This window comes from Aspergillus caelatus, assembly GCF_009193585.1.
Source record: "Aspergillus caelatus strain CBS 763.97 unplaced genomic scaffold BDV27scaffold_22, whole genome shotgun sequence".
In the NCBI taxonomy this organism is placed as follows: Eukaryota; Fungi; Ascomycota; class Eurotiomycetes; order Eurotiales; family Aspergillaceae; genus Aspergillus; species Aspergillus caelatus.
The window spans coordinates 1-22,753 of NW_022475285.1; the positions used below are offsets into that span (position 1 = coordinate 1).

The window sequence follows — 22,753 nt, forward strand, 5'->3', positions numbered from 1 at the left end:
TTTTTTTTTTTTTTTTTGCCATGGAATGGGTGTGAGGATTGTATCAAACCTTAAAATATTTCGCCTACATTCAGCAATCTGACATCTGTATGGGTACTGAGTACTCCCTCGCCTGCTCGACATAATGAATACCAATGTGTACATTAGATCGCTGTTGAACGGAACGAAGTTGGACACTCTTCTTGGTTTCGTTAGGTGAGAAAATCGAGGGGACAAACGCCGCAGTGGGATCAGCTACTGCTGTGTCCTTTCCGGCGAAAAGAGAAAGGGTGTATTACAGCTAGGTCAATAGACCAGGAAAGTTGATTATCACTTTAAAAGCTTGAGGGGCAGCGGGGGGTTTAACGCCCATACTACGGACGCAGGCGAATTGTCGCGGGATGTTCCAGGCACATACCGCTGGGAACTCCAGATTGCCTAGCCGTAGCATCGCGTGAGTTGCAGAATCGAATGCTCCTCTATTGTGTCGAGCTCCTGCGCTTTTAGAAATATCACCGTGTGGCAATAGACATCTCGGGTGCTGCATAGGCGTAACGCCGCCTCGTTTTTCGTTTATATTCTTGGACACGAGATATGTAATAGAGCTCTTCTGGCTCCCTGGCTATAAGTTGGTATGTCTCCTGGGTGGGCAATACACCTCTTGCGATCCTGTAATGCAGCACGCTGCAATTATTAGGGACCGTGCACCTCTTCCACTGGACCCTACGGACTTAGTGCATTTGACACCGAATAACCAGGGTAGTTAGTTGCCACGTCGGAAGCTGATTACTTTCAACTTCCTCCAGTATTGGTATCTCAGTCATAGATTTTGGGAAAATCAAATGGATTGGCTGAGCATGAGATGTGCCCTTCGCTTTTTGAAATGGTCATTGTTCTATAGCTTCTCGAAGCTCCAACTTTTGCTAAGTTTTCATTTGGATCAATCTTATGGTTCTCTTCAGTGGAGATATGGCATTCAAACCTTCAGGTGTGTTTGTAGATACCCATAGCCTGTACAAAGCCATCAGCTTCGTACGTCATGTTCATACTGCATACTAAGGTATCCAATAGAACCTATGTGAACTCATCTGTGCCCGGCCGCTTCTATCACAGAATCGTGGCCCAAGGAAGCTGTCTTTGGAATCCAGGACATATGAGCCTTTGGAAGATCGTTGACAAAGTAACCGGTAGTCTGTGGATTGTATAATAGCCGAGACATGTGTTCTTCAATCATCAAGTCCACATCAAGGCTGCTAGTCACCTGGAATCCTACAGGGGGAGAAAAGAAAATAGTACTCAATGCAACCAGGGCCATCAGTAGCAGGTACTTTTTAGAAATAGACAGTGGATAGTGGTACTACCGTATACAAGTCATTGTCTCAGACTGCCCAGGGCCTAACGAAGAACGAGAAATGACGGGAGATGGAGAAGAATTTGTGATCTGAGCATGCAGTCCGAAAATATATTGCCTAGAGATATTGTCTAGGCGGATTTAGCCCTTGGCGTATTCTTAAACATTAAATTTGCTCAAAGAACACCAAGGTTGTTATGTCCATCATTGAGCTGATTGATGGAAGATAGAAAGAAAAGAATGAGAGACAGGAGGTGCAGACCTGGGTTTGATATGCACTTGGGGCTACGTTGATGAATCTTATAGGGTTATTCATATGCACTGTTGGCTGCGACAAGCTACTGTAGTCATATCTTAAGAGTTATTCAATGTGCGCTGCGGTGAAATTCTATCCTCGAGTCACACCATGGCTATGCATGAAGCTCAAGGATGTACTTGGACTATTGAACGAGCTTGAAGTGACTCGATCTCCCCAGGTTAACATTTATGCTCTACAGGAGAGAGTCGCATAAAATTTGCCACACTATAACGTTGTGTGCTCTACTAAACCCTGCTATGCTACTCTACAAGATTCTTATGAACCCCTAGCAAGTATCTGAAAAGAAAGAAAGCGATCTCAAGTCCAATACCAGATAATTTATATTTAGATCCTTTCAACATTGATCTTGCTGTAGCTGTTTGGATCCATAAATTTCAAGAAATTGAGCGTTGACTTGTCCTCTGTATTCAGCGCGCAGACTTATGGTGAAGTTGAGAGAAAGTAGAGACAATAAGGGAAACAGGAAGATTATGAAAATTAGGGTGAATATAAGAGGGAAAATTGGACCCTCGCGCAACAAGAAATGCATGCGAACAGTAGGTGGACATCCTCACTACCTATGCACGAATCACTTCCTTCAGGCAGGTCTACTTCGCTTTTTTCTAATTGATGGCTTCCTCCCAAACCCACAAATTTGACCATCCATATGAGCTGAGCCTGAATGAGCGGCCAAGACGATGGGAAATTACTCCGCACGAAGCCAAGCGCCGCTGTCGCTAAGCGTTAGAGCATCGCAATGAGCTATTTCTTGGCCGATGAGAACGTGGGGAACTGGCATCTTCTGATTCAAGAACTCATTTGACACGATCCACTTATAGGTAAGTTGCTTGCAATTCTCGAAATCCTTTGATACCCCCCGGTTATTTGCTGGTTGATCGCTTACCCTCTCGCTCCGATTGTACCTCCGCCTGGTCCATAGCGATAATATCAGTGGCACAGTTCCGCCGCCTTGGCGGGCTCCTATGCAGCTGTTCCCTGGAGAACGTGGACACCGGCTTCAACTGGAACTATGAGACCCGAGATGGCTGTACAGGACACGCCAAGATGCCCTAATCTCAGCACTCCCGGCACGTTGTTCGAGAGCTGCTCCCAATTGGGGAGTGTGAAGTGGGATGCGCTATTTTGAATTGAATTGACCAAGTACAGCTGGGGACGGAGGGTTAGAGTCTAGAGATATTCAGGGACCGACATACCCGAAACCTGTTGGAAAGATCTATAAAAGCTGCACCCTGCGCACCTGAAATACCGGGGATTAACCTGCGCCTTGAAATTGTCTGTCTTTTAAGTAACGTCTCTCAAGATGCATATCAGCACTGCCATCACCGCGGGCGCGGCCCTGGTCCAGACTGCAGTTGCAGCTTCTGTCCAGGCAAAGAACGTTATTTATATCGTTCCCGATGGCTACGGGCCTGCATCGCAAAACATGGCCCGTGACCTTATGTCTCTGGTTGATAGCGGCACGACTGGCAGCAACCCCAAGATCCATGAGCTTGCAGTAGATGACTTGGTGAGCCAGTTCTAGTCCTGACCAGGAGATAACGAGATTATGATTCGGTGCTAAATTCTCTCCTAGGCCATCGGACGTGTCCGCACCCACTCCGCCAACAACATGATCACCGACTCGGCGGCTTCTGGGACCGCGTATGCTGCCGGCCACAAGTCCTACAACGGTGCTATCTCTGTCACACCCGAAGGCCAGCCGGTAGGTTCCATCCTCGAGGCCGCGAAGCTTGGAGGCATGAAAACTGGTCTCGTTTCCACCACATACATCAGTGATGCCACACCCGCAGGTAAGATGGATATTGTTCCCACCCAGCTCTAAGTTCCCAAACGATGCTCATCCACCTTAGTCTATGCGGCTCACGCCGCCAACCGTGGCTCTATGCCCCTGATCGCAGAGCAACAGCTCGGCTACAGCCACCCACTCGGCCCCATGGTCGACCTGCTTCTCGGTGGCGGCCGTTGCAACTTCTCGCCAAACAGCACCGAGGGATCCTGCCGTGCAGACGACTTCGACCTATTGACCTACGCAGAAGAGCAGGGCTTCACCGTCGCCACGAACCGCGAGGAGTTCAACGCTCTTGAGAAGGGCCAGGGCCAGGCGGATCTGCCCTTTCTAGGTCTTTTCAGCGAAGGCAAGTCGATTGAATCCTCCTAGCGCAGGCAGGGGGCAAAACTAACCGATCCGCAGAAAGCATGAGGTACGAGATGGATCGTCGGGTCATCCAGGACGAGCCATCCTTGCTTGAGATGGCCGAAACAGCCGTGAATGCACTCCACCGCGCCACCCGTCGCCGGAACAAGGGCTTCTTCCTCATGATCGAGGCAGCACGAATCGATCACGCCGGACACGACAACGACCCGGCCAACCACGCTTCCGAGACTGTCATGTACAACAACGTGGTGGCCTGGGTACGAGACTGGATCGACCAGCACCCAGACACCATCATGTTGTCCGCCGCCGACCACGAGACCGGCGGCCTGACCCTGAACGGCTACGACCCGCTGCCTCTGCGCAATGCCACCCACTCGCGCGCCTACCTCCAGTCTGTCTGGGACAACGACCGCCCCGCCGACGCTGACGAGCGGGACTTCCTCGTCTCTGAGATTCTCCCGGCTTACGGGCTCGAGGACGTCGCTGATGCCGACATCCAATCCATCCTCGACGCGGACAGTATCGGGGCCGGCATCGCCGCCCTTATGTCTTCTCGCGCCGGGGTCGACTGGTCCACTGGTGGCCACACCTCCGTCGACGTCACCCTGCATGGTTATGCCGCCGGTCGGAAGCGCCACGACCTGAAGGCAGACCTCGCCGGAGGTTGGGATAATACTGAGCTCCCTCGTTACATTGAAGAGGTTCTCGGCCTCGACATGGATGCCGTTACCGAGAAGCTGCGCAAGGCCGCGCAGGAGGACTCGTCGTGGTTGGGTCCGCGCCAGCTTGTAGCTCGTCGTGACCTCGGGGGTTGCGACCACTACCACTAAGGTAGTTCCATCCTACTTTGACTTACGCTTTACAGTGAATAGCGGAAAAGTCGTGAGATATGGGGGAATTGTGCAAAATGCAACCAACTTATGCAGCGCGGCTTGGCGCAACTTGGGAGGATGTAGAGTGGGATAGCAAGTCAATAACATAATCTCTTTGTACTTTAGCAGGGCGGAAACAGACACTGCTTTTACCGATAATATCAATCATATATTTTATACAGATGTAAATACTAGCCCTTGTTCTTAGGTACCGGCTTACCAGGTCAACAATATCCAGGTATCTCCGGGCCTACAGACACAAGGTGGTGTTAACTTTCGCCGGGTATTTAGACTAGTTGATTTTACTAAATAGATTGACATTGTCTTCATACCAGTGTTATGAAACACCTACTACAAAAGTTAACCTTTTTTGGATAAATAGAAAAGCCGTTAGAAGCTAGCCCATGACACATATAGTAGCTGTAGTTCTGGGATCTACCTAGAAGAATAAGGTATATGGATAGCTGCAATATCAATATAGAGCACAAGAGTTGGACTAATAATAGCATACTCTAAGAGAAAAACAAAAGTTAAGCTACAGAAACCAAGCAATTACTCTAGCCTATATTTCCAGACGTCTACAAAGCCTAAAAACCCTTCGATGAATGCTATTTGGGTATACGGCCGTGAAAACATATACAAAATACTCATCTTCCCTGAAAGCCGTGAACTCCATACATCATACATCGTATACAACGCAAGTATACCTGAACCCTTCTATTTCAACCCCTTCACTCAATTATTGTCCGTCGGCATTTCCACCGGCTCCGGCTTACGAGCTATATTTTCCAGCTCCGACGGTCCTCCCATCTTTACGACTACTTTTATCAATAGGAACCTGGTACCCTATAACAGACTTTTCTATGACATTCTTCCGTCTAAACCGTTGAGCAATCAAAACACCCCGCAAGAGCACCCCCAGAGACAGCTAGCGGGATACCAAGGCCTAGGGCTACTTTCGCCTCGGTATCAAGGGAATCTGATCCCACGCCTGAGGAATCTGGTCTCGTCGGTATACCCGTTTTAGTAGGTTCTTTTTCGTCGTGATGGTCCATGGGAAGTGAGACGGACCGGAGACATTTTCTGCGACTTGGTTAGACTGGATTCTCTTTGCTTTTTCTTTTTCTTTTTCTTTTTCTTTCTTTTTTATTTGTGTATGTAATATGGAATTGAATTTGAATCATGTGAGAGAATACTACTACTCACTGAGAATGAATTCAGCTTCGTCTCTGGCGGGACGGCGCTGGTGGATTGCTATGGATATGTAGTCGGTGGGTGTGCCGTTCCATGTGATGTTCAGGTCTTGTCCGATGTCGTACCACGGGTTCAAGTCGAGAGTGTTGTTCTTACCCGGAGGTGGTGGGACAATGAAGTAGAATTGAGAGTAGACGAGCAATACGAGCAGGAAGCATAGGACGCCTAACTGGCACAGTAACTTGGGGGCCATGACTGTCACACGGGGTCGTTTCGGAATTAGGGCTCTGTGGACAGATTGGGAATTGTTGAGGTTGTACACGATACACCGCCCATGAAGGATAGTGATTTGAGATGGAAGAGCAGAGCGAGGGATTAGTGATAATAAAAAGATATTTAGATCTGTTGCGCCCATGTTGTTGCTGGTAAAAAAAAGTTGTTTCTTCCTGACTACGAGTGGCGGTTTAGAATTAACCCTAACTAACAACAAAGGCAGGGCGCATGAATGCACCCGCAGATTTGGCAACTACCGAGGCGGATAGAGAGATAGAGTGTACTCTTACTTACAATTGCCTAGTGAAAGACGATAAGTAAAACATTTCCATAGACGGGCACAATTGTCTAACGTCTTGGCAGGGCCACCAGGGTCTGTCTCAGTTGTCGTGACGTCGAGTGGGAACGCTAAAATACGATGTCTCATTCGTCATACTAAATTAAGAACGTTAGTGCTTGACTGCTAAAATCCATTCATTCTTCAGCCCACTCTCCCCCCCCCCAAAAAAAAACCATATACGCTGGTCGATACTTTTGTATTTAATTTCTTTGGATGTTTCGTTGTCAATGCGGACAAAGAACTTTTCTTTTATCCCTGCGAGAATTCGATCATGAGTCGTCTCATATGTTCCGGTCGAATGCTGGGCGGCACAGCCATCCTGCTGTCAACCATCATTATTTTGATCGTCTTTGTCAACCCCCCACAGACCCGAATTCTCCACAGTTCGTCCCCTCAAACCACATCTTCCAAGCACAATTCGTCATCCCCATGGAATCCCAGTGATGTACGATGCAGCGGCGAACTACCCGACACCTCCCACATCCAGGTGGTGGTCAAGACCGGCACAAACATCATCTACGATAAGCTCCCGACGCAACTCCTCACAGCCTTGCGATGCTGCCAAGACCCGCTTATTTTCGCCGACTCCGAGCAAGACCTCGGTGGCTACCATGTCTACGACGTGCTCGCGAACGTCAATGAAACTCTGAAGGCCACTCATCCCGATTTCGCCTACTACCGTACCATCCAAGAGTACTTGTCCTCAGGCCGGGACATCCGGCAACTCCGGACCTCGCGCCAGGCCGCCTGGGACCTGGACAAGTACAAGTTCATCCACATGCTCGTGCAAACCTGGGAGCGACGTCCCGGACACGACTGGTATGTGTTCGTCGAGGCCGACACGTACCTCTTCTGGGGAAACCTAGTGCAGTGGCTGGCGCGGATGGACCCTGCCAAGCCACTCTATCTGGGCTCGGCGGCGACCTTCCAAACTGAGAAGTTTGCCCACGGAGGAAGCGGGGTGATCCTATCGCGCGAAGCCATGAAGCGCGTCTTAGATGGAGGTGCCGATCTGGCTGCACGATATGACGAGCGCATGCACGACGAGATCTACGGCGACTTTGTGCTTATGAAAGCCCTGAAGGAAAAGGGCGTCGGGCTTAGTAATAAATGGCCCATGATGCAGGGCGAGAAGCAGAATACGCTTCCTTTTGGGCCCGGTCCCAATTCAGGGTCCCGACATGGATGTCAGCCGTTGATTACTATGCATAAAGTTACGCCGGTGGATGTTAATGCGATGTGGAATTATGAGCAACATCGTAAACACCCGCAGGTACGTGTTTTATTCATTCCCGTTAGAAGTAGGTGGGTGATGATGGCTAACGACGAGTAGGAACCGCTCCTTATTAGTGAATTGTATGACTATTTCATGGGTCGTGCGCTTCCCTCGGGGCGCGATGATTGGTATAATCTCTCCGATGACTTGATGTTCCGCGCGCCTGGTGTTGAAGGGGAGAGACAGAAGTCGCCCTCGGATATGACCCCGGCCGAGAAGGAAGCGTATAGCTCTTTTGAGCAATGTCAGAAAGCGTGTAAGGAGCATTCCAAGTGCTTCCAGTTCGTTTACCATGATCAGACCTGCGGATTCTCCTTCTCCTATCGACTAGGATACCAGAGAGATCCCGAAGGTGACGAAGGACGGTATAAATCCGGGTGGATCTTGGATAAGATTGAGAAAGATCGAGAAGATCACCCTTGCAAAACACCAGAATGGCTATAAAAACCAAATATGGCTCAGTGTAACACTTGTATTGATATCTTATTCTTACCAGCGACATCCGACACCACGGATGGCTCCGTCGATTGGTTCGAGATGACCACGCGTCTCACTTAGGGGAACAATACCGACGAAACGCACTACGAAGTTACAGACTAACAACATACCATACCACCACCGACATGGTTCATCGTGGGTGGCAGACACGTCTGTCCAACTGTAAACCACAGCGAGCAGAAACACGCGCCCCCTATTCCGATTCAGCGGCAAATCAATGTCTTAACGGCCAGAAAGTCTCTATATTATACGAAGTCCAGCAGTGTGTATATAATTGTACATAGAAGAATTTCAAGCGATACCTTCAACTATTGTCCCCCTGCTTTCATTGTTTCAAGATTTCTCTATCTCGTACGTTCAGTAGGAGGGAGGCAATGTGCGCAAGGCACTTCTCTCATTAGATCTAAGTGGACATGGTGAGCAGTTGTGCATACAAAGCCATATTGGATGAGGTAATGTAGGCTGTGCCTTTTTATTACTTGTGATAGTCCTTAGTCGATGAATTGGCCACCGAGTAAAAACTTGTCCCGGCATGTTACGTTGGACGAATACATAAACGTGAAAATGTATGAGGCAGCAAATTTGAAGGGCTCAGTTCTTGCCATAACGCTTATACAGACTACGGCAGTCAATAAATACATGCATACACTCGTCATTCAGTAGGACTACCCATAATTGTGCTTTTATCATGATATGCATTCTCTTCCTAAAGGAACATACTGCATCATACAAATGACGTCACGGTAGTGATAATTAATGAGTCAGCAATTCTGCCCAGGCAGAACTTTTCACACGGTATCTTAGCAGCTGGAGATTATGGCAGTATACTCTGTATAAGGAATTCGTTTTCTTGAGTCCTCCATCTAGAGTGGGTCTACAGTCGGCATGGAGCCCTCATCTTCACTCTCTTTAGTATCTCAGCTGTGTAGCCTTCTCCAGAACCCAGACTTCCCCGCGCAACTGGCATCTGCGATCGAAGCATCGAAACGAAATCACTTGGATCTCTCCAAGGAGTCCTCCCAACAGGAGCAAGAGAATAGTGACCTTTTCCTCCGTATTGAAGCTTCGCTTTTTTCTGGTGCACCATGTGTATCTCAGGATAATTCATGGGTTCTGGTTAGTCTTGTTGAAGCAGTTTAATGCTGCAGCCTGCCGATATCATGTGCTAACTGGTCAGGGTTGCGTTGACCTGAACAATGAGCGTGTTGTACCGTTGTCGCAGTTGACTCCAGATGTCTCGGAGATAAGCGTAAGATCTCCTTTTGATATGTGGCTGTTCCGGTAAGGTTTAACTTTCCATATAGTACGATAAACAAAATACCATAGCTGCGCCAGAACCCATTATAGATGGCCATGGCTCACGTCCCCTTAAGCGACGAAAGACCGTCAGTGGCCTTCGCTTGGCGCCACATAATCATAAGGCTGTCATCAAAGGAACTGAATCTCAGGTCGACGGCTACGCTACACCGGATTCAAATAGGACGACTGACGATGCTCAAAAGTCGTCTGTTCGCCAGGTACATAGTGATACTAGGTTTCCCCAACGTAAAAACCCAAGCAAAGATACATCTGCCCCAGTCCTAGAGCCAACGTCAACCGACAAGCTTATCGCGGGTATCTGGCGACAAGTGTTCTCACCTGTTCAACTAAGCCGATTCCATTCTGTATGACTCCCCGGCATGAAAAGACGGTTGTCTGAACTAACAAACTTAGGTCATAGAACCCGGCATAGACATTCGCACTGGCGTTAGTGGAGAGGTATGTTATATCATACAGTCATTTACGCAAAAGGAGGGACTTCGACTCGAGCCTCCCGAAGTCTTCGTAGGTGTAGCAGACTAGAGATGACTAACCAACACCAGGTATTCCGGGCAGTCAACACCCTGTGCCTAAAGTACTACAACCAGAGTCAGTCCTCCCGCGCACTTGAGATGATAGTGCAAGCATACTGGATTGAATGTTACGAGGCTCGTATTGCTGTCCTTCGCTTAGAAAATCCCAACCTATCAGCTATGGAAATCCGAATGATGGGCTTGAGGGAAGCATGTGCGGTCCTCAACTGGAAAGAAAAGGATCTGCGAAACCGAATGTACGCAATATACCTTCTTGAACTATGAATGTAAGGCTAACTTCTTCCTCGATTCAGCGCTATCTGGCGCGGATACAAGGAAATCAAAGATGCTGGTGGTTGGGCCAGTTTGATATTTGCAAGTGCCGGGGTATACCGATTCTGCAAATACCGTACTGGCTTTGGAGAGGGTTTCTCTACGCGCCTTCGACATATCCGATCTAGCCTAGAGGTTGCCGCCGATACGCTGCATCCGGACTGGAGGGATCTTCTTCAAGTGATCGGGCAACAAGAGACGCGGCAGTACCACGGCCACCCACATGAATGGGTAACAGTAACAGGAAGACCAGCAATCCCCTTGACTTCAACATATGAGCATCTTCAGCTCCCCAACGGCTTCCATTATCGCTTCATCGATGAGTGCGTGCTTGACACTGCTGCTTTTGGCACAGATGACCCTCGCCGGGTTCCTGAAATAGATCCGGATGTGTGTTTGGTATGCAAAGAGAGGCAGTCTGATGAAATCGACAAGAACCAATGTTCATGCTTCCCCACACTGTTCGGGGGCGTGCGAAATCCAGTACCAGTACAGTTGTTCCATACAACCAGCGGGAAGAACAACGGGGTCATAGCTCGCAGTGTAAGTTTTGCCCTCTGAACTCAGACACGATTATCATTATCTTAATCAACAATTAACAGAACTTCGACCGTGGTATTGCTATCGGTGAGTTCACGGGTCTCATCACCAAAGGCATCGAGGGTGTCGACGTGATGCTAGGTGGCACTCGCACAAGAACGTACCAGATCTTCCAAGGGCAGATGGGCAACTTCACACGGTTTATCAACCACTCCTGTCGTCCAAACAGTCAATTCCAGCGATTCTATTGGCGGGGAAAGGAGCGCGTAATTGTTGTTTCGCGAGGAGTGACGGCTGGGGGTGAGATCACCGTTGATTATTCAGATCATTATTGGAAGCAATTGAACAAGACATGTCTTTGTGGGGAACCATGCTGTCGATTCCGGGAGAGAAGATAATGCATTTTCACGGCGTGATGCTTTATCGATGTACATAGAGCTTGATGGGAGGATATCATGTAGTAGACTGAACTGCTTAATGTGCAATGTCAGGGAGGTCACATGGCGGGCCATATGGAATCTCCTTGTCAGATGATATGCGGTCACATGTTATGAGATACAACATGCCTATTGTATCGTTTATTCATATCATACATTTATTACGATAAGAGCTAAGCTATATCCGAGTTACGATTCAGTATTCACATCTCCTTATACGAAGACAACTGCAAATCACCTACTTAGGTGGTGGGCATTGAATGTATAGACGACCTCCACGACATCTTTCCCAACAACGCATTAGTTAATGATACTATGCAAATCAGTGCAAATCACTCAGAAGAGCAAATTTACTACACCGTTAATTATCCTAGAAGGGAATTTGTTACTGTTTCCGAGAAAGTTGAGCTAAAATGGCGGATGATCTCTCCTGGAAGCAAGGTACAAAGACATCCACACGCAGTGTGCAGAATTTGTAGATTATATAATATGGGCCAGTCGAGCGCTCAAGTAGCCAGCAGCAGAGAAGCATGCTGCAGGTGGAGTTGAAGGGCCATCGCCTGACACAGCTACTAAAAACGGCACATTTGTCAAGAGTATCACCATCCACCGACGGATACCAGTCCGGACCAATCCAAAAGCCCTTCTCTACAGACAGACTGACACGCCCCGGCCACACGGGAAGCTCAGCCAAGCTTCTACGATGGGTACATCCGCATAGCCCAGATCTGCCACGTCTGGACAAGTACCGGTACCTCCCTCGCGGGTCACATCACTATTAACTAAGCCCTTGTCACCGCGCAGCAAGCAGCCTCCATGATTGGAGAGACTGTTCACATCGCCACCTCGGCAGCCCATCTCTCGTCAGACGCTCATCTTGCTGCCTAGTTGGAGTGGAGCCAGAACACTCAATTCTGTATGGAGGAAGCAAGCTGTACGTGATCCAACGGAGGCAGGCTTTAAAGATAAGCTTATTTGGACGTCGTCAATATAATTATGCGACGTTTTCTGCTATTGAAGACCTCCAGAAATGCATAACAACGTTACGGAGTAGTCGGAATTCCTGCAGAAACTAGGAGAACCGAGTATGAAGGCAAGCTAACCCTAGATCAGATCACGTGGTCTCTATCCAAAAAGACCTGTTCGGTATTAAAGGGGAAATTGACCGATGAACAGGGCATCAGATAAGCCGAAAGACGGTTAAATCAGACTAGCTCGAAGTTCGGACACATTTAATCAGTGCGCGAAATAGCCCTAGGTATGAATCGGACCACGCCCTAGCGGTTACAAACGGTTTTGATAAATGACGTGGCCGTTCAATTTACGAGCACTGTCCTCGTCTGGGCCGAAAATCTATGCTTAATTTAGTAAATCGAACGAAGCAACTGCCAGGAAATATCGCACTTGATCATCCGGCTCGCGCGCTAGAAACGGTAAATGATATCGTGATCGTCCTAATGGCAGGTGCACACCCAGGACACCTTTGGATTGGACCGTTGGGAGAGCATGGGATGTTTGACGTGTTACTTTTTGCTCATGTTTCCTCCAATTTGATTGCAGAACAAGGTTTCCCCTTTCCACCCCTCCTCAAGAGAACAGAAAAACAAAAAGTCTCCGAGATTGTCCCAACGTACTTTTTCGCAACTGTCCAGAAGGATCGAAAATTACGTCAGCGGATATACGGCTATACTGGAACAAAAAGGAAAGAAAAAAAGGGCCAAGAACGGAATCGGATACTCGGATGAAAGTCCGAGACCGGGAAGAATTGCCTGATCCGGGCGCTTCCGCTCCGTCAGAACCGCCAAGATGGTGAATTGCTTAGAAATATTATGTGGCACAAAGTGGTCGAAGTGGGAACGATAATGAAAAAACTCTGCCCCTAAAAGGGACACGAACAGTCCAGTGTCAGGGAGAATTATCCGGTTCCCGACCCGATGTATCCCTATAAGGCAATGATTGTTAGTAAGAAGGACTGCTCGTGCCGTGGTAGTACGGCACAACCCTTACTATGTAGGGCACTAAGGGTGCTAGTCAATCAATCAAGCATTGACCGCCAAGAACTACTGCAGTATGATGATTGATCAGCTCATCCCGGTGGAGGCTGCATGGGTCTTTGCGCACCTCACTAGCTGCACCATACTGGAGCTCTTGGCAATCACAGGGAGCAAATGAGCTTGGGATACTGCTTCGGTGAGCCTGCATCATGGTCGTTTTCCAATTAGCTAACATGGCCAGGTACTACCTCATGGGTGAGGGACACTAATTTATAACGATTGCTAACCAAAGCAATTTCCTTTGACGATCAAGAGGGGAAGCGAAGTCTGTGATGTGGCCTGCAGACCCTGGATCCTTTTGACTCATCGTCGGTCTATCGTCATCAAATCGGGGTTGCAATCCAGTAAGAAGTTCTAGCCAGCAATGAGATGTGGACAACCACACCCTCGTATCTCAGGAACTTCCGGGTCGCCAGCCGCTCCCTGCCGCGCTTCCTTTCTTCGACCTGCCTTATCCGACACTTCCGATGCCTTCCAGATCTGGTGACAATAATCCACAGTGGCCGTCACTAACTATCCATGGCAGGTCATATGGCAAATCAATAATATGAGGATCCCCCGACGTCGCCCTTGGAGAAAAATTCTTTGAGATGCTTATAAATTGACCTAGCCCCGCTCCTTCCTCGCTTTTTCTAATTGAAGATCCCATCTGGCATGGCTTATCTGACAGCAATATAGCTATCCCTTTCTTAGTCGCCCAAACTATTATCATACCTATCTTTCTTTCTCCCCTGACCTGTGGTCTTTTCCACCGCGACACCCAATATCCACACTATGACGGAAACTCAAACGGTCTTGGCATCACGTCAATCCGGGCGGAGCTCTGAGAGTAGCTCGCTGGATGTGATTGCAACTGAGAAGCAAAATCTGGCCGTGCACAGCGTCCCATCGACTCGGCCAGACTTGCACAACTCCGCCTCTCCTAAGCGGTGGAAAACTTTTTGGACCGCCTTCCGGTATCTTCAACATCTGACCCCAAAGCAAGTCGATGACTTCATGGCATCTTATGTCATATATAATCTAGACTGGTCCAATGAGAAGCAGATGGTCGAAGAGTTAGGGCCCAACTATCAAGAAAAGGTCGGTGATTGCCTCAAGTCGTACTATGGGGTTTTAAATCACCTCTGCGCTCTTGGCGACGTCGAGAAGATGTACATTCCACCATTCATGAGCAAGAAGGCGACCGTGCTGGAAAACCAATTATTGTATGAAGAGTCCATTGCCGAGCATATTGGCCTTAAGCCCGGAGACAAAGTACTGGATCTGGGCTGTGGTCGCGGCCGTGTGGCTGCGCACATGACCCAATACTCGGGTGCACATGTGACCGGGTTGAACATCGACCCTAATCAAATCGCCCAAGCCCGTTCCTACAACGAGAAGCTTGGGTTCACGGAAAACCGCTTCATCGTCCAGGACTTCAACAGCCTTCCTCTCCCGTTCGAAGATGAGACCTTTGACGCGTTCTATCAGATCCAGGCATTCAGTCTGTGCAAAGATTTGCCCGCTCTGTTTCGCGAGATCTTCCGTGTACTCAAGCCGGGAGCGAGATTCTCCATGCTGGACTGGGTCAGTCTGCCTGACTATGACCCCTCGAACTCTGAGCATGTCCAGCTCATGCGCCGAGTAAAGCCGCTTATTGGGGCGGTGGGCACACCTACTCCAAAGATCCTGGAGAACGCTCTCACCGATGCAGGATTCACAGTAACTCGTTCCGACAACGCTAGTGTCGGCGGACTGCAAGCCCCGTTGATCGCGAAGGTTGACCTCTACTTCCGATCCATGCGACAGCTTATCCTGGGTCTGGTCAAGACTCACGTGCTTCCCAAACACTTCAAGACACTAATCAACCGTCTATGTTTGGACGGAGAAGCATTCGTCAAAATGGACAACATGCGACTGGTGACGACAAGTTATCGTATCATTGCACAGAAGCCCCTCCATTAAGTTCGTGTTGCCTCAGAACAGTCCACTGGAGACGGGCTTTGAGGGTGGAAGAAAGTGAAGCGGGAAAATGTCTCGGCAGTCCCGCTTAAAAAGGGGCCAATGTCTCTTGGCGACCGCCCTTTCTCACTGAATACGGGGAGCGTTACCGCGGACAGGGACAGAAGTTCAGCCGCATGCCCGCTGGCGGGACAAGACTCGTCATCGTCTCACGCATCACAGCCGGCTGTCTAAGTCTGATCCAAGTATTGATGGTATACATTTTCTATGCATTGATACAGTCGCGTTTAGCCATGCCTTCCGTCTTTACTATCATAATGACCTCTCTCCAAGGGACTGTTCTACCACATGGCGTTCTTGTGCCAACAGGTAAGTGATGTTCTCCCCACTTTCGTCTACGACGTGTGAAATTGTACAAATTTCGACAGCAACCCTCTAACATGGCGTTAAGATAATTTTTGAACATATTGTATACCCCTTTGCCCTAATTCTTCTGAACTTTTCCATTTTCATGAGAACATGGCTCAGCGTACATATACCCTGTCCGTTCCATGTCGGCGTTCCTCCGGTTGAAGCCTTCGGTTTTCCATGGTCACTAAGTGGCCCATAGATCTGTTGATTCTTCATGTTTCAAGGTTTGCTTGGCCCCACTACTTTCCCGCTGGTGTTTGTTAAATTCTGCATACGGCTTTTGGTCTATTGTTCGGATACCCCAATTAGAAAGGGCCATCCATTACCTAGATATTCATATACCTTAGATTAGTAATGTTACCTTCAATTCACAAATAAGCTTGTCTGGATAAAAGAAGAGATATTATGCGTTAGTGAAATAGATCGGTTAAAATACAGGAGGAAAATAAAATAAATAAAATAAAATAAAATAAGAGGAGAAACAAACGAAACGATTGGGGATAATTTAAAATTCTACAGTCGGAAAAAAAGCGAAACAAAAAAAAGACACCATGAAAGCATATTAAAGGATGTCTCGGCCATTAATACCAGGGAACAATAAATGATTCGGAAAGTTAGAAATGACGGGATTCCCCCAGAAGAAGACAAGTTCAATCGGGGGAGGACAATGATTTGACCGATCTTACACCCCCAGTCATGCCATGTGCCCGGCCTGACTCGACTAGTGGCAGATGACGAGACCTTTTACCATCTCCACTCATGGTTGGTTACACTAGTCAAGAGCTCTTACTCCGAGACCACCAGCTGAGCTCACCAGCTTCAGAGATATACGAACGAGGATCAAACGATGGAAGAAAAAATGTTCTCGAACGATGCGCGGCAGTTTCCCACGAGTTGAGCACGGGTACGCCTATATATCACCCCCCATGGACCACTCATAGCGTGGCCCCCCACCGGGTCCCACCGAAATCTTTCAATGGCAGCCATCCATTTAGGCACGTTGTTGCGGATCTCCCGCCAATGGGCTGGCTGTGCTAGACCCCTCGTCTTATCGGTGCCCTTATGCCGGTTCCCATGGAGGGACAGAGTTCATATTTAAAATGTCACGTCAAACAACGGACGTTGGGAATCTATTGTCAGAATGGTTCCTGAATTCTGAAGAACTTTGGCGGCGCTGGGAAAGATGATGTCGAGCTCTCATATTTGCCCCCTGCATGTCGATCAATTCTTGGGGACCCGCAAGATCGCCAGCTCGTCGAGTCCACAGCATATACGCAAAGTTATCAACGCCGCGTTGGTGTTAATAAAAGGTCTTTAAGATCTTTATCTTCTGGCCATGAGCCAAACTCTCTTCGAGGCGGAGGATTGGCCTCTTCCCCCTGTCCGACGAGAAAGTACCGTCTCGTCTTCGACCCAGTCCTCATCCTCTAGTTTCATATCAACTTCTTTTTTCCCGCTTCCTCCCATCAGCCCCGCAACATCGTCTCCGGGAAGATCGCGGCAGGCGTCATGCCAGTCTTTGTACGATGAAGTAACCCGATTACCACTGAACCCTGCTGTGACAATGTGGGTTGATCACCCTTGCTACGGATTCCCAGTGTGCCTATCTAACGGGCCATTACAGCTCATTCGTCCGAAGTCACAAACTGTTCAAACTTCGCTACACATATATTGATATTCGCAAAGATGCTACAGGGGCTCTAAGGGCCTTAGAGCTTGGGGGGGCTGTTGGCCAGCAGACGCCCTTTGTGCACACCTGTAAGTGACCAGGATTCTTTAACTACGAGGGCATTAGGCTGATTAGGAGCTTCCTACGCCGTAGTCAACACCACGAAACTTCCCGTCCCACATCTAGAACACCCCAAACTGCCCAATGAACCCTCTCTAAGAATTTCCTTCATGGAGGAACAGACCATCCAGACCGCCCATACCGTTTTCACATCACAGTTATCTTATACCTTTGAGGATTGGAATGGTAGGACTGTTCGGGTCTATTCAGGAAACACGTACTGATCCATACTACCAGATTGCGTGCAGTTCCAAGAGCTCATCCTCACGGCCAAGCTCGTTTTCATTGCCGGGATTGCCGAGGCCAAATCCAAAGGTCGTGGAGAAGAATGCATCAGTCAGAATCTACGCATTCTGCGTGGCTATAACGGCAAACAAGTGATGCTGTTTTTCGCTAATTCGCAACGAAAGGAGCTAAAGCGCTATGTCTCGGTTCCTGGTAGGTAGTAGGCAGAATTCGAGAGGGGAGAATCCAACCACTGACCGAGTTAGTAAATTGCATCGAAAGTGTCCAACCGCCGAAAAAGGCCGGGCGGCCGGTTGTGTTACAACTTCTACCCAATTTTGATTACCTCTCCCAGATGAGAAATCTCCAGATCCATTTTTTAGACCACGGAGGTATGTCTACTTCAGGTACTCGGCCCGAAACTTGGATATTAACGGATTCTCCTCAGATAGCTTATCCTTCTGTCAATTTCTGGCAGACCACGCAAAATAACTACCATTCGATGATCCTGTTTTTCTACATGATTTCGGAGCGAGAATATTGCATGTTCTCTCATACATTAGAGATTCTTTCTACAGGGTTTTTGAAACTACGAAAGAGATTCTAAAATCCGGTAATAGTCGGAGCGCTGGCATGCTCCAAGGGCGGATTCTGTCGGAGGTAACCTTTAGATTTTTTTTCTTTCTTTCTTTCTTTCTTTTTTTTTTTTTCTATCTTACCCTAGACCTAGTATAATGTTCTACATATACCCTGTACAGTCAATACCATCATAAGTTATGAAAGCACGTGGCACACGCACTGGCGTTGGTTCGAAGGAGTAAACTAGTCTCGAGAAAACCGAACCCATCACATCGCATCACACACGTCCGGTGTCTCACAGGGATTTCTTAGTGGCTGCTCGTGGAAATTGCGTGCATTGAGGGACAACGCGCATTTAATTTATTATTAACATCCTTTGTCAGGAAGCTCGTGATCGGTGGGCCGCAGGAACCGCAAGAACCGCAGGAACCGCAAGAACCGCAGTCAGAACTTGAAGTACGCACCTCAGGGGCGCACGTGGGAAAAGAATTGGCCCTTGCTTCATGTCCAAACGGAAGCTAATGCAGCACGTTGAGCTATCCGCTTCAATTCACGCCAATGGTGGAACTTAACAGCGGTGGATCGCAACTTTATTCTGTTCCCAACCCCCACTCTCTTGTTATTTGCTTCTTTCTTTCTTTGAACTTTGTCCAGCCTTGTTCGTCGGGTCACTTAACCATGCCACCCTCATCTGCAATGTTCTTCTTCCACGTCAATCTGTCCTACCCCTTCTCTTCAGGCCCCATGTTCGAGCCGCATTCTTTATAGATATCTGAGGTAACATATTTGACGATCAATGGTGCATCTGTCATAACTTATACTATGGATACCCGTCCTGTTAAATGAGCCGTCCCCCTGAGATAAGAAACGCCCCAGTGCGATAAGATTCAAAATGACGAAATTCCGCTCGAGGTTATATAAAACCGATCGAGCTCGGGATTTTGAGCATGAACAGGTGAAGTCTTCATCGGATCCAGGAATTCTTTACCGTCTGAAGACTGACCGTCATGAATCCAGGACCGTCATGTCCGCATGCGACAAGTTTACGAAACCATCGATCGACAGGGTTACCAATGGATTGTGGTGTTTGTAGCCGGAGTGGGCTTCTTCCTCGATGGATATACAGTCAGTTGAAGATGAAGCTGTTGGACTCGATGACGGATCAGTCATGACTAACACATGATTTTTCTCTCCGCAGCTATTTGCAAGTAACATGGCCTTCCCGATGCTATCCTACGTCTACTGGAGGGATGATCCGTCTTCCATGAAACTCACGAATATCAACATTGCCACCTTGGCCGGTACCATGCTGGGGCAGGTATTATTTGGGTATCTGGCAGACAAGTATGGGCGCAAGAAGATGTACGGTCTGGAGTTGATGCTCCTGATCACTTCGACCCTCGGTGTGGTCATGGCCTCAAATGGCGTACACCATAGTATGAGTGTGTATGCGTGGCTGATATGGTGGAGAATTGTGGTTGGCATCGGCGTTGGGGCTGATTACCCATTGAGTGCGGTCATCACATCTGAGTAAGTGCAGCTTGGTTTGATTCACACGATCAGGAACTGACGGACTTACCAATAGGTTTGCGCCCACAAAGCATCGAGCGCGAATGATGGCGTCGGTCTTTTTCATGCAGCCGCTTGGCCAGATCACCGGAAATATCGTGTCATTGATTGTAGTCGCCGCCAGCAGAAGTCGAGGAGACGAGGACCTGACCCGCACTGTGGATATCATGTGGAGGTGGGTCATTGGGATCGGAGTGGTCCCTGGTGTAATCGCAACGGTCTTCCGGTTCATTATCCCAGAAAGTCCCCGGTTCCTGCTGGAGATCGAAGACGACCCCGTGCAGGCAGAATTCGATGCAACTACCCTCTTTAACGAGCCGAACAACTCTCCCTCCTTAGAAACAGAAAGTTGGCATAACCTGCCCCTTCCAGCGATCTCCATGACGAGTCAATGCTTCTCTGATCGATCACACTCGCAGACAGAATTTCTCCAGCCCGCCACTCTCAACTCTCACTGGCATTTGACGAGAAAAGACATCACACAATATTTCTGGACCGAGGGCAATTGGCGCACCCTCGCTGCCACCTCCCTGTCCTGGCTTTTGCTCGACTTTGGCTTCTACGGCATCGGCCTCTCGAACCCACAGTTTCTTGCCAAGACATGGGGTTCCCTCAAGCTCCATGGTCCAGCACCTGTCTGGCAGACGGATGATAGTCCGAATGCCGATGTTTTCAAGATGTTTCTCGATAGCTCAACGCATGCCCTTGTCATCCTCAACAGTGGTAGTTTCCTTGGGGGCTTACTCTTGATTCTCGTTATCCACCGTCTTGACCGTGTCGCACTCCAAAAATATGGGTTCCTGGCGCTGGCCGCCCTCTTCATCGCCCTGGGTACTATGTTCCTGACCGTCCACAAAGAAGGTGCTGTAGCCGTGGCCTTATACATCATCGGCCAGGCTTTCTTCAACTTTGGTATGGATTCTCCTTGAAAGCCAAGGAATGAAAAGCAAACACTAACATAGAATACACCAGGCCCCAATGCAACTACCTACATAATCCCCGCCGAGATCTTCCCCACCCGGTACCGTGCCACCTGCCATGGAATCAGTGCCGGCGCTGGCAAACTCGGCTCAATTCTAGTCCAAATCTTCTCCGCACACTTTAACTTCGGTTCGGGTCTCGGTAACGAGCCCATCATCCGCCACGGCTGGGTTCTAATCGTCTTCAGTGTGTGCATGATCCTCGGTGCGGTGATCACACATTTCTGGATCCCGCCTGTGCAGCGACAAGACGGCAAAGGGAAGCTTTGGGGTGGGAAGACGGAGACCCTGGAGACCTTGGCGCTGGGAAGGATGGGATGGAAGAGTCGGTATGCTGTGAAACTGAGAGAAAGAGAAAGGGTTGTATCACCAACCTTTTCGCCGGGAGGCTTTGGTCTATAGTATATAGTACTGTGAATATTTGCATTGTGCATATGGTGCTCAGCTGGGTTAGACACTCACTTAACTTTTCTTGTACATACATATTTAGATATACAACGACCAAATAGGATGCTTCATTGATATCCAGGGGCATAGAACAGAAAGATACATGGCCAGAGTACAATGGGACAATAGACCTGACAAAAGTCCAAGCAAAAATAAGAAAGAAGAAAAAAATGAGTGCATCATCCGTGAATCGAACACGGGCCTCATCGATGGCAACGATGAATTCTACCACTAGACCAATGATGCTAGTTATTGAAGAATACATTTTTATCTATGTTTATAACCCAATAATTACCTTTGGCCAAAAAGATAGCACTTGCCGGTTATATACTTTAAGACTCCAAGAGTAATTTGACCAGTATATTCATATCCAATCGAACAAATACCCAGGTATCTATTTTTCCCGTGCTCATCAAGCAAACCTTCAAGTTAGAACTGGAAACTAAACACCCCGACTTCTGGATTTGAATTGCTGGCGATATAGATATCCTCCGGAGGAGAGCCCGCTCGTCGAACTTTTCCAGTCCGTAGCATATACTATCCGACAGTGTGTATATGTGGTAATTTAGTAATAAACCTACTTTTACGAAAGTGCTTCAACTATATAATGCCACAGCCATTTAATGCATAATCATATTAGTGCTATCTACTCAGAATTTTAAGCGTGAGGAAGGGAAAACAGGAATGCTGGTGGGGCCTTGTTGCTGCTAACACCGCGTGCATATCAAGATATATTGTGTTTATTTCGGTAGGGCTGAATTATAGATCAGGTCACGGGTAAATGGTACTTTAGAACATTCATCTTGACAATTATAGATAGTCTTCAGAAAAGTAAGGGAGTAAGGGAAATATCGATCCTCTCGGGTTCACCATACACAACGTATTGTCACGGCTTAGATTTTCTTTCCACCTTAAGCAAGAAGTATTCTCTTGCTTCTAAAGGCTCTTCCCATGGTCACTACAGTGCAACGGGGCGACCTTCTTACTTGAACCTTTTCACCCAATCACTGCACCAATTGCCAGACTCTAGCCTTGGTAAATGAGCGCGGCCAGTAGGAGATCTGAATTCTCTCACCAGTCCGCTCAATCAGCAGCTTATAGTACGCAGGTAGAGATGAATAACATAGACCTACGCGCGACATAGTCACAATGTGATCTCTGTCCTTCAGCCCAGCAAGAGCAGCCCTTGAACCAGGAACAACACCAGCAACTATGCGTTGGCATTAGGGGATGGAGATCAGGCGATCTGTGTGACCAACATATCACCTCTAGGCTCTGACCGCACCTGTGCACAAATCTATTCCGGTGGAACTTAGTAGACATGCCTACCAATATCATAGTAGTAATAAATAAAGAATT

General features: G+C 48.2%; 7 protein-coding genes and 1 non-coding gene across 8 annotated transcripts; 6 read left to right on the plus strand and 2 right to left on the minus strand.

Moving 5' to 3' along the window:
* Nucleotides 1–2,949: 2,949 nt before the first annotated feature.
* BDV27DRAFT_141941 (alkaline phosphatase) lies at nt 2,950–4,634 on the plus strand (the record flags this gene model as incomplete). Its single annotated transcript, XM_032069890.1, has 4 exons — nt 2,950–3,156; nt 3,223–3,439; nt 3,500–3,788; nt 3,845–4,634. The coding sequence occupies 4 exons, from the start codon at nt 2,950–2,952 to the stop codon at nt 4,632–4,634; spliced, it is 1,503 nt and encodes a 500-aa protein (XP_031931488.1).
* A 994-nt stretch (nt 4,635–5,628) lies between these two features.
* BDV27DRAFT_153962 (uncharacterized protein) lies at nt 5,629–6,123 on the minus strand (the record flags this gene model as incomplete). Its single annotated transcript, XM_032071885.1, has 2 exons — nt 5,629–5,759; nt 5,883–6,123. 2 exons carry the CDS (start codon nt 6,121–6,123, stop codon nt 5,629–5,631), a joined length of 372 nt encoding a protein of 123 aa, XP_031931489.1.
* A 541-nt stretch (nt 6,124–6,664) lies between these two features.
* Nucleotides 6,665–8,566, plus strand: BDV27DRAFT_42425 (uncharacterized protein). Its single transcript, XM_032076599.1, has 2 exons — nt 6,665–7,756; nt 7,817–8,566. Exons 1-2 carry the CDS (start codon nt 6,755–6,757, stop codon nt 8,201–8,203), a joined length of 1,389 nt encoding a protein of 462 aa, XP_031931490.1. The 5' UTR covers nt 6,665–6,754; the 3' UTR covers nt 8,204–8,566.
* A 515-nt stretch (nt 8,567–9,081) lies between these two features.
* On the plus strand, nt 9,082–11,502 carry BDV27DRAFT_42426 (uncharacterized protein). The gene is made up of 7 exons (XM_032076600.1): nt 9,082–9,373; nt 9,435–9,506; nt 9,562–9,921; nt 9,971–10,015; nt 10,120–10,346; nt 10,404–10,965; nt 11,025–11,502. Exons 1-7 carry the CDS (start codon nt 9,143–9,145, stop codon nt 11,358–11,360), a joined length of 1,833 nt encoding a protein of 610 aa, XP_031931491.1. The 5' UTR covers nt 9,082–9,142; the 3' UTR covers nt 11,361–11,502.
* A 2,206-nt stretch (nt 11,503–13,708) lies between these two features.
* Nucleotides 13,709–15,484, plus strand: BDV27DRAFT_42447 (SAM-dependent methyltransferase). Its single transcript, XM_032076601.1, has one exon. The coding sequence runs from the start codon at nt 14,228–14,230 to the stop codon at nt 15,395–15,397; it is 1,170 nt and encodes a 389-aa protein (XP_031931492.1). The 5' UTR covers nt 13,709–14,227; the 3' UTR covers nt 15,398–15,484.
* A 1,509-nt stretch (nt 15,485–16,993) lies between these two features.
* BDV27DRAFT_122293 (uncharacterized protein) lies at nt 16,994–18,529 on the plus strand. The gene is made up of 6 exons (XM_032065584.1): nt 16,994–17,371; nt 17,430–17,563; nt 17,628–17,780; nt 17,832–18,032; nt 18,086–18,211; nt 18,268–18,529. The coding sequence occupies exons 1-6, from the start codon at nt 17,142–17,144 to the stop codon at nt 18,309–18,311; spliced, it is 888 nt and encodes a 295-aa protein (XP_031931493.1). The 5' UTR covers nt 16,994–17,141; the 3' UTR covers nt 18,312–18,529.
* Nucleotides 18,530–18,941: 412 nt separating this feature from the next.
* BDV27DRAFT_122294 (phosphate transporter) lies at nt 18,942–21,465 on the plus strand. Its single transcript, XM_032065585.1, has 5 exons — nt 18,942–19,353; nt 19,416–19,523; nt 19,597–19,928; nt 19,984–20,879; nt 20,940–21,465. The coding sequence occupies exons 1-5, from the start codon at nt 19,291–19,293 to the stop codon at nt 21,347–21,349; spliced, it is 1,809 nt and encodes a 602-aa protein (XP_031931494.1). The 5' UTR covers nt 18,942–19,290; the 3' UTR covers nt 21,350–21,465.
* A 104-nt stretch (nt 21,466–21,569) lies between these two features.
* On the minus strand, nt 21,570–21,640 carry BDV27DRAFT_t39. Its single transcript has one exon. It is a non-coding gene; the product is annotated as a tRNA-Gly (tRNA).
* Between the last annotated feature and the right edge of the window lie 1,113 nt (nt 21,641–22,753).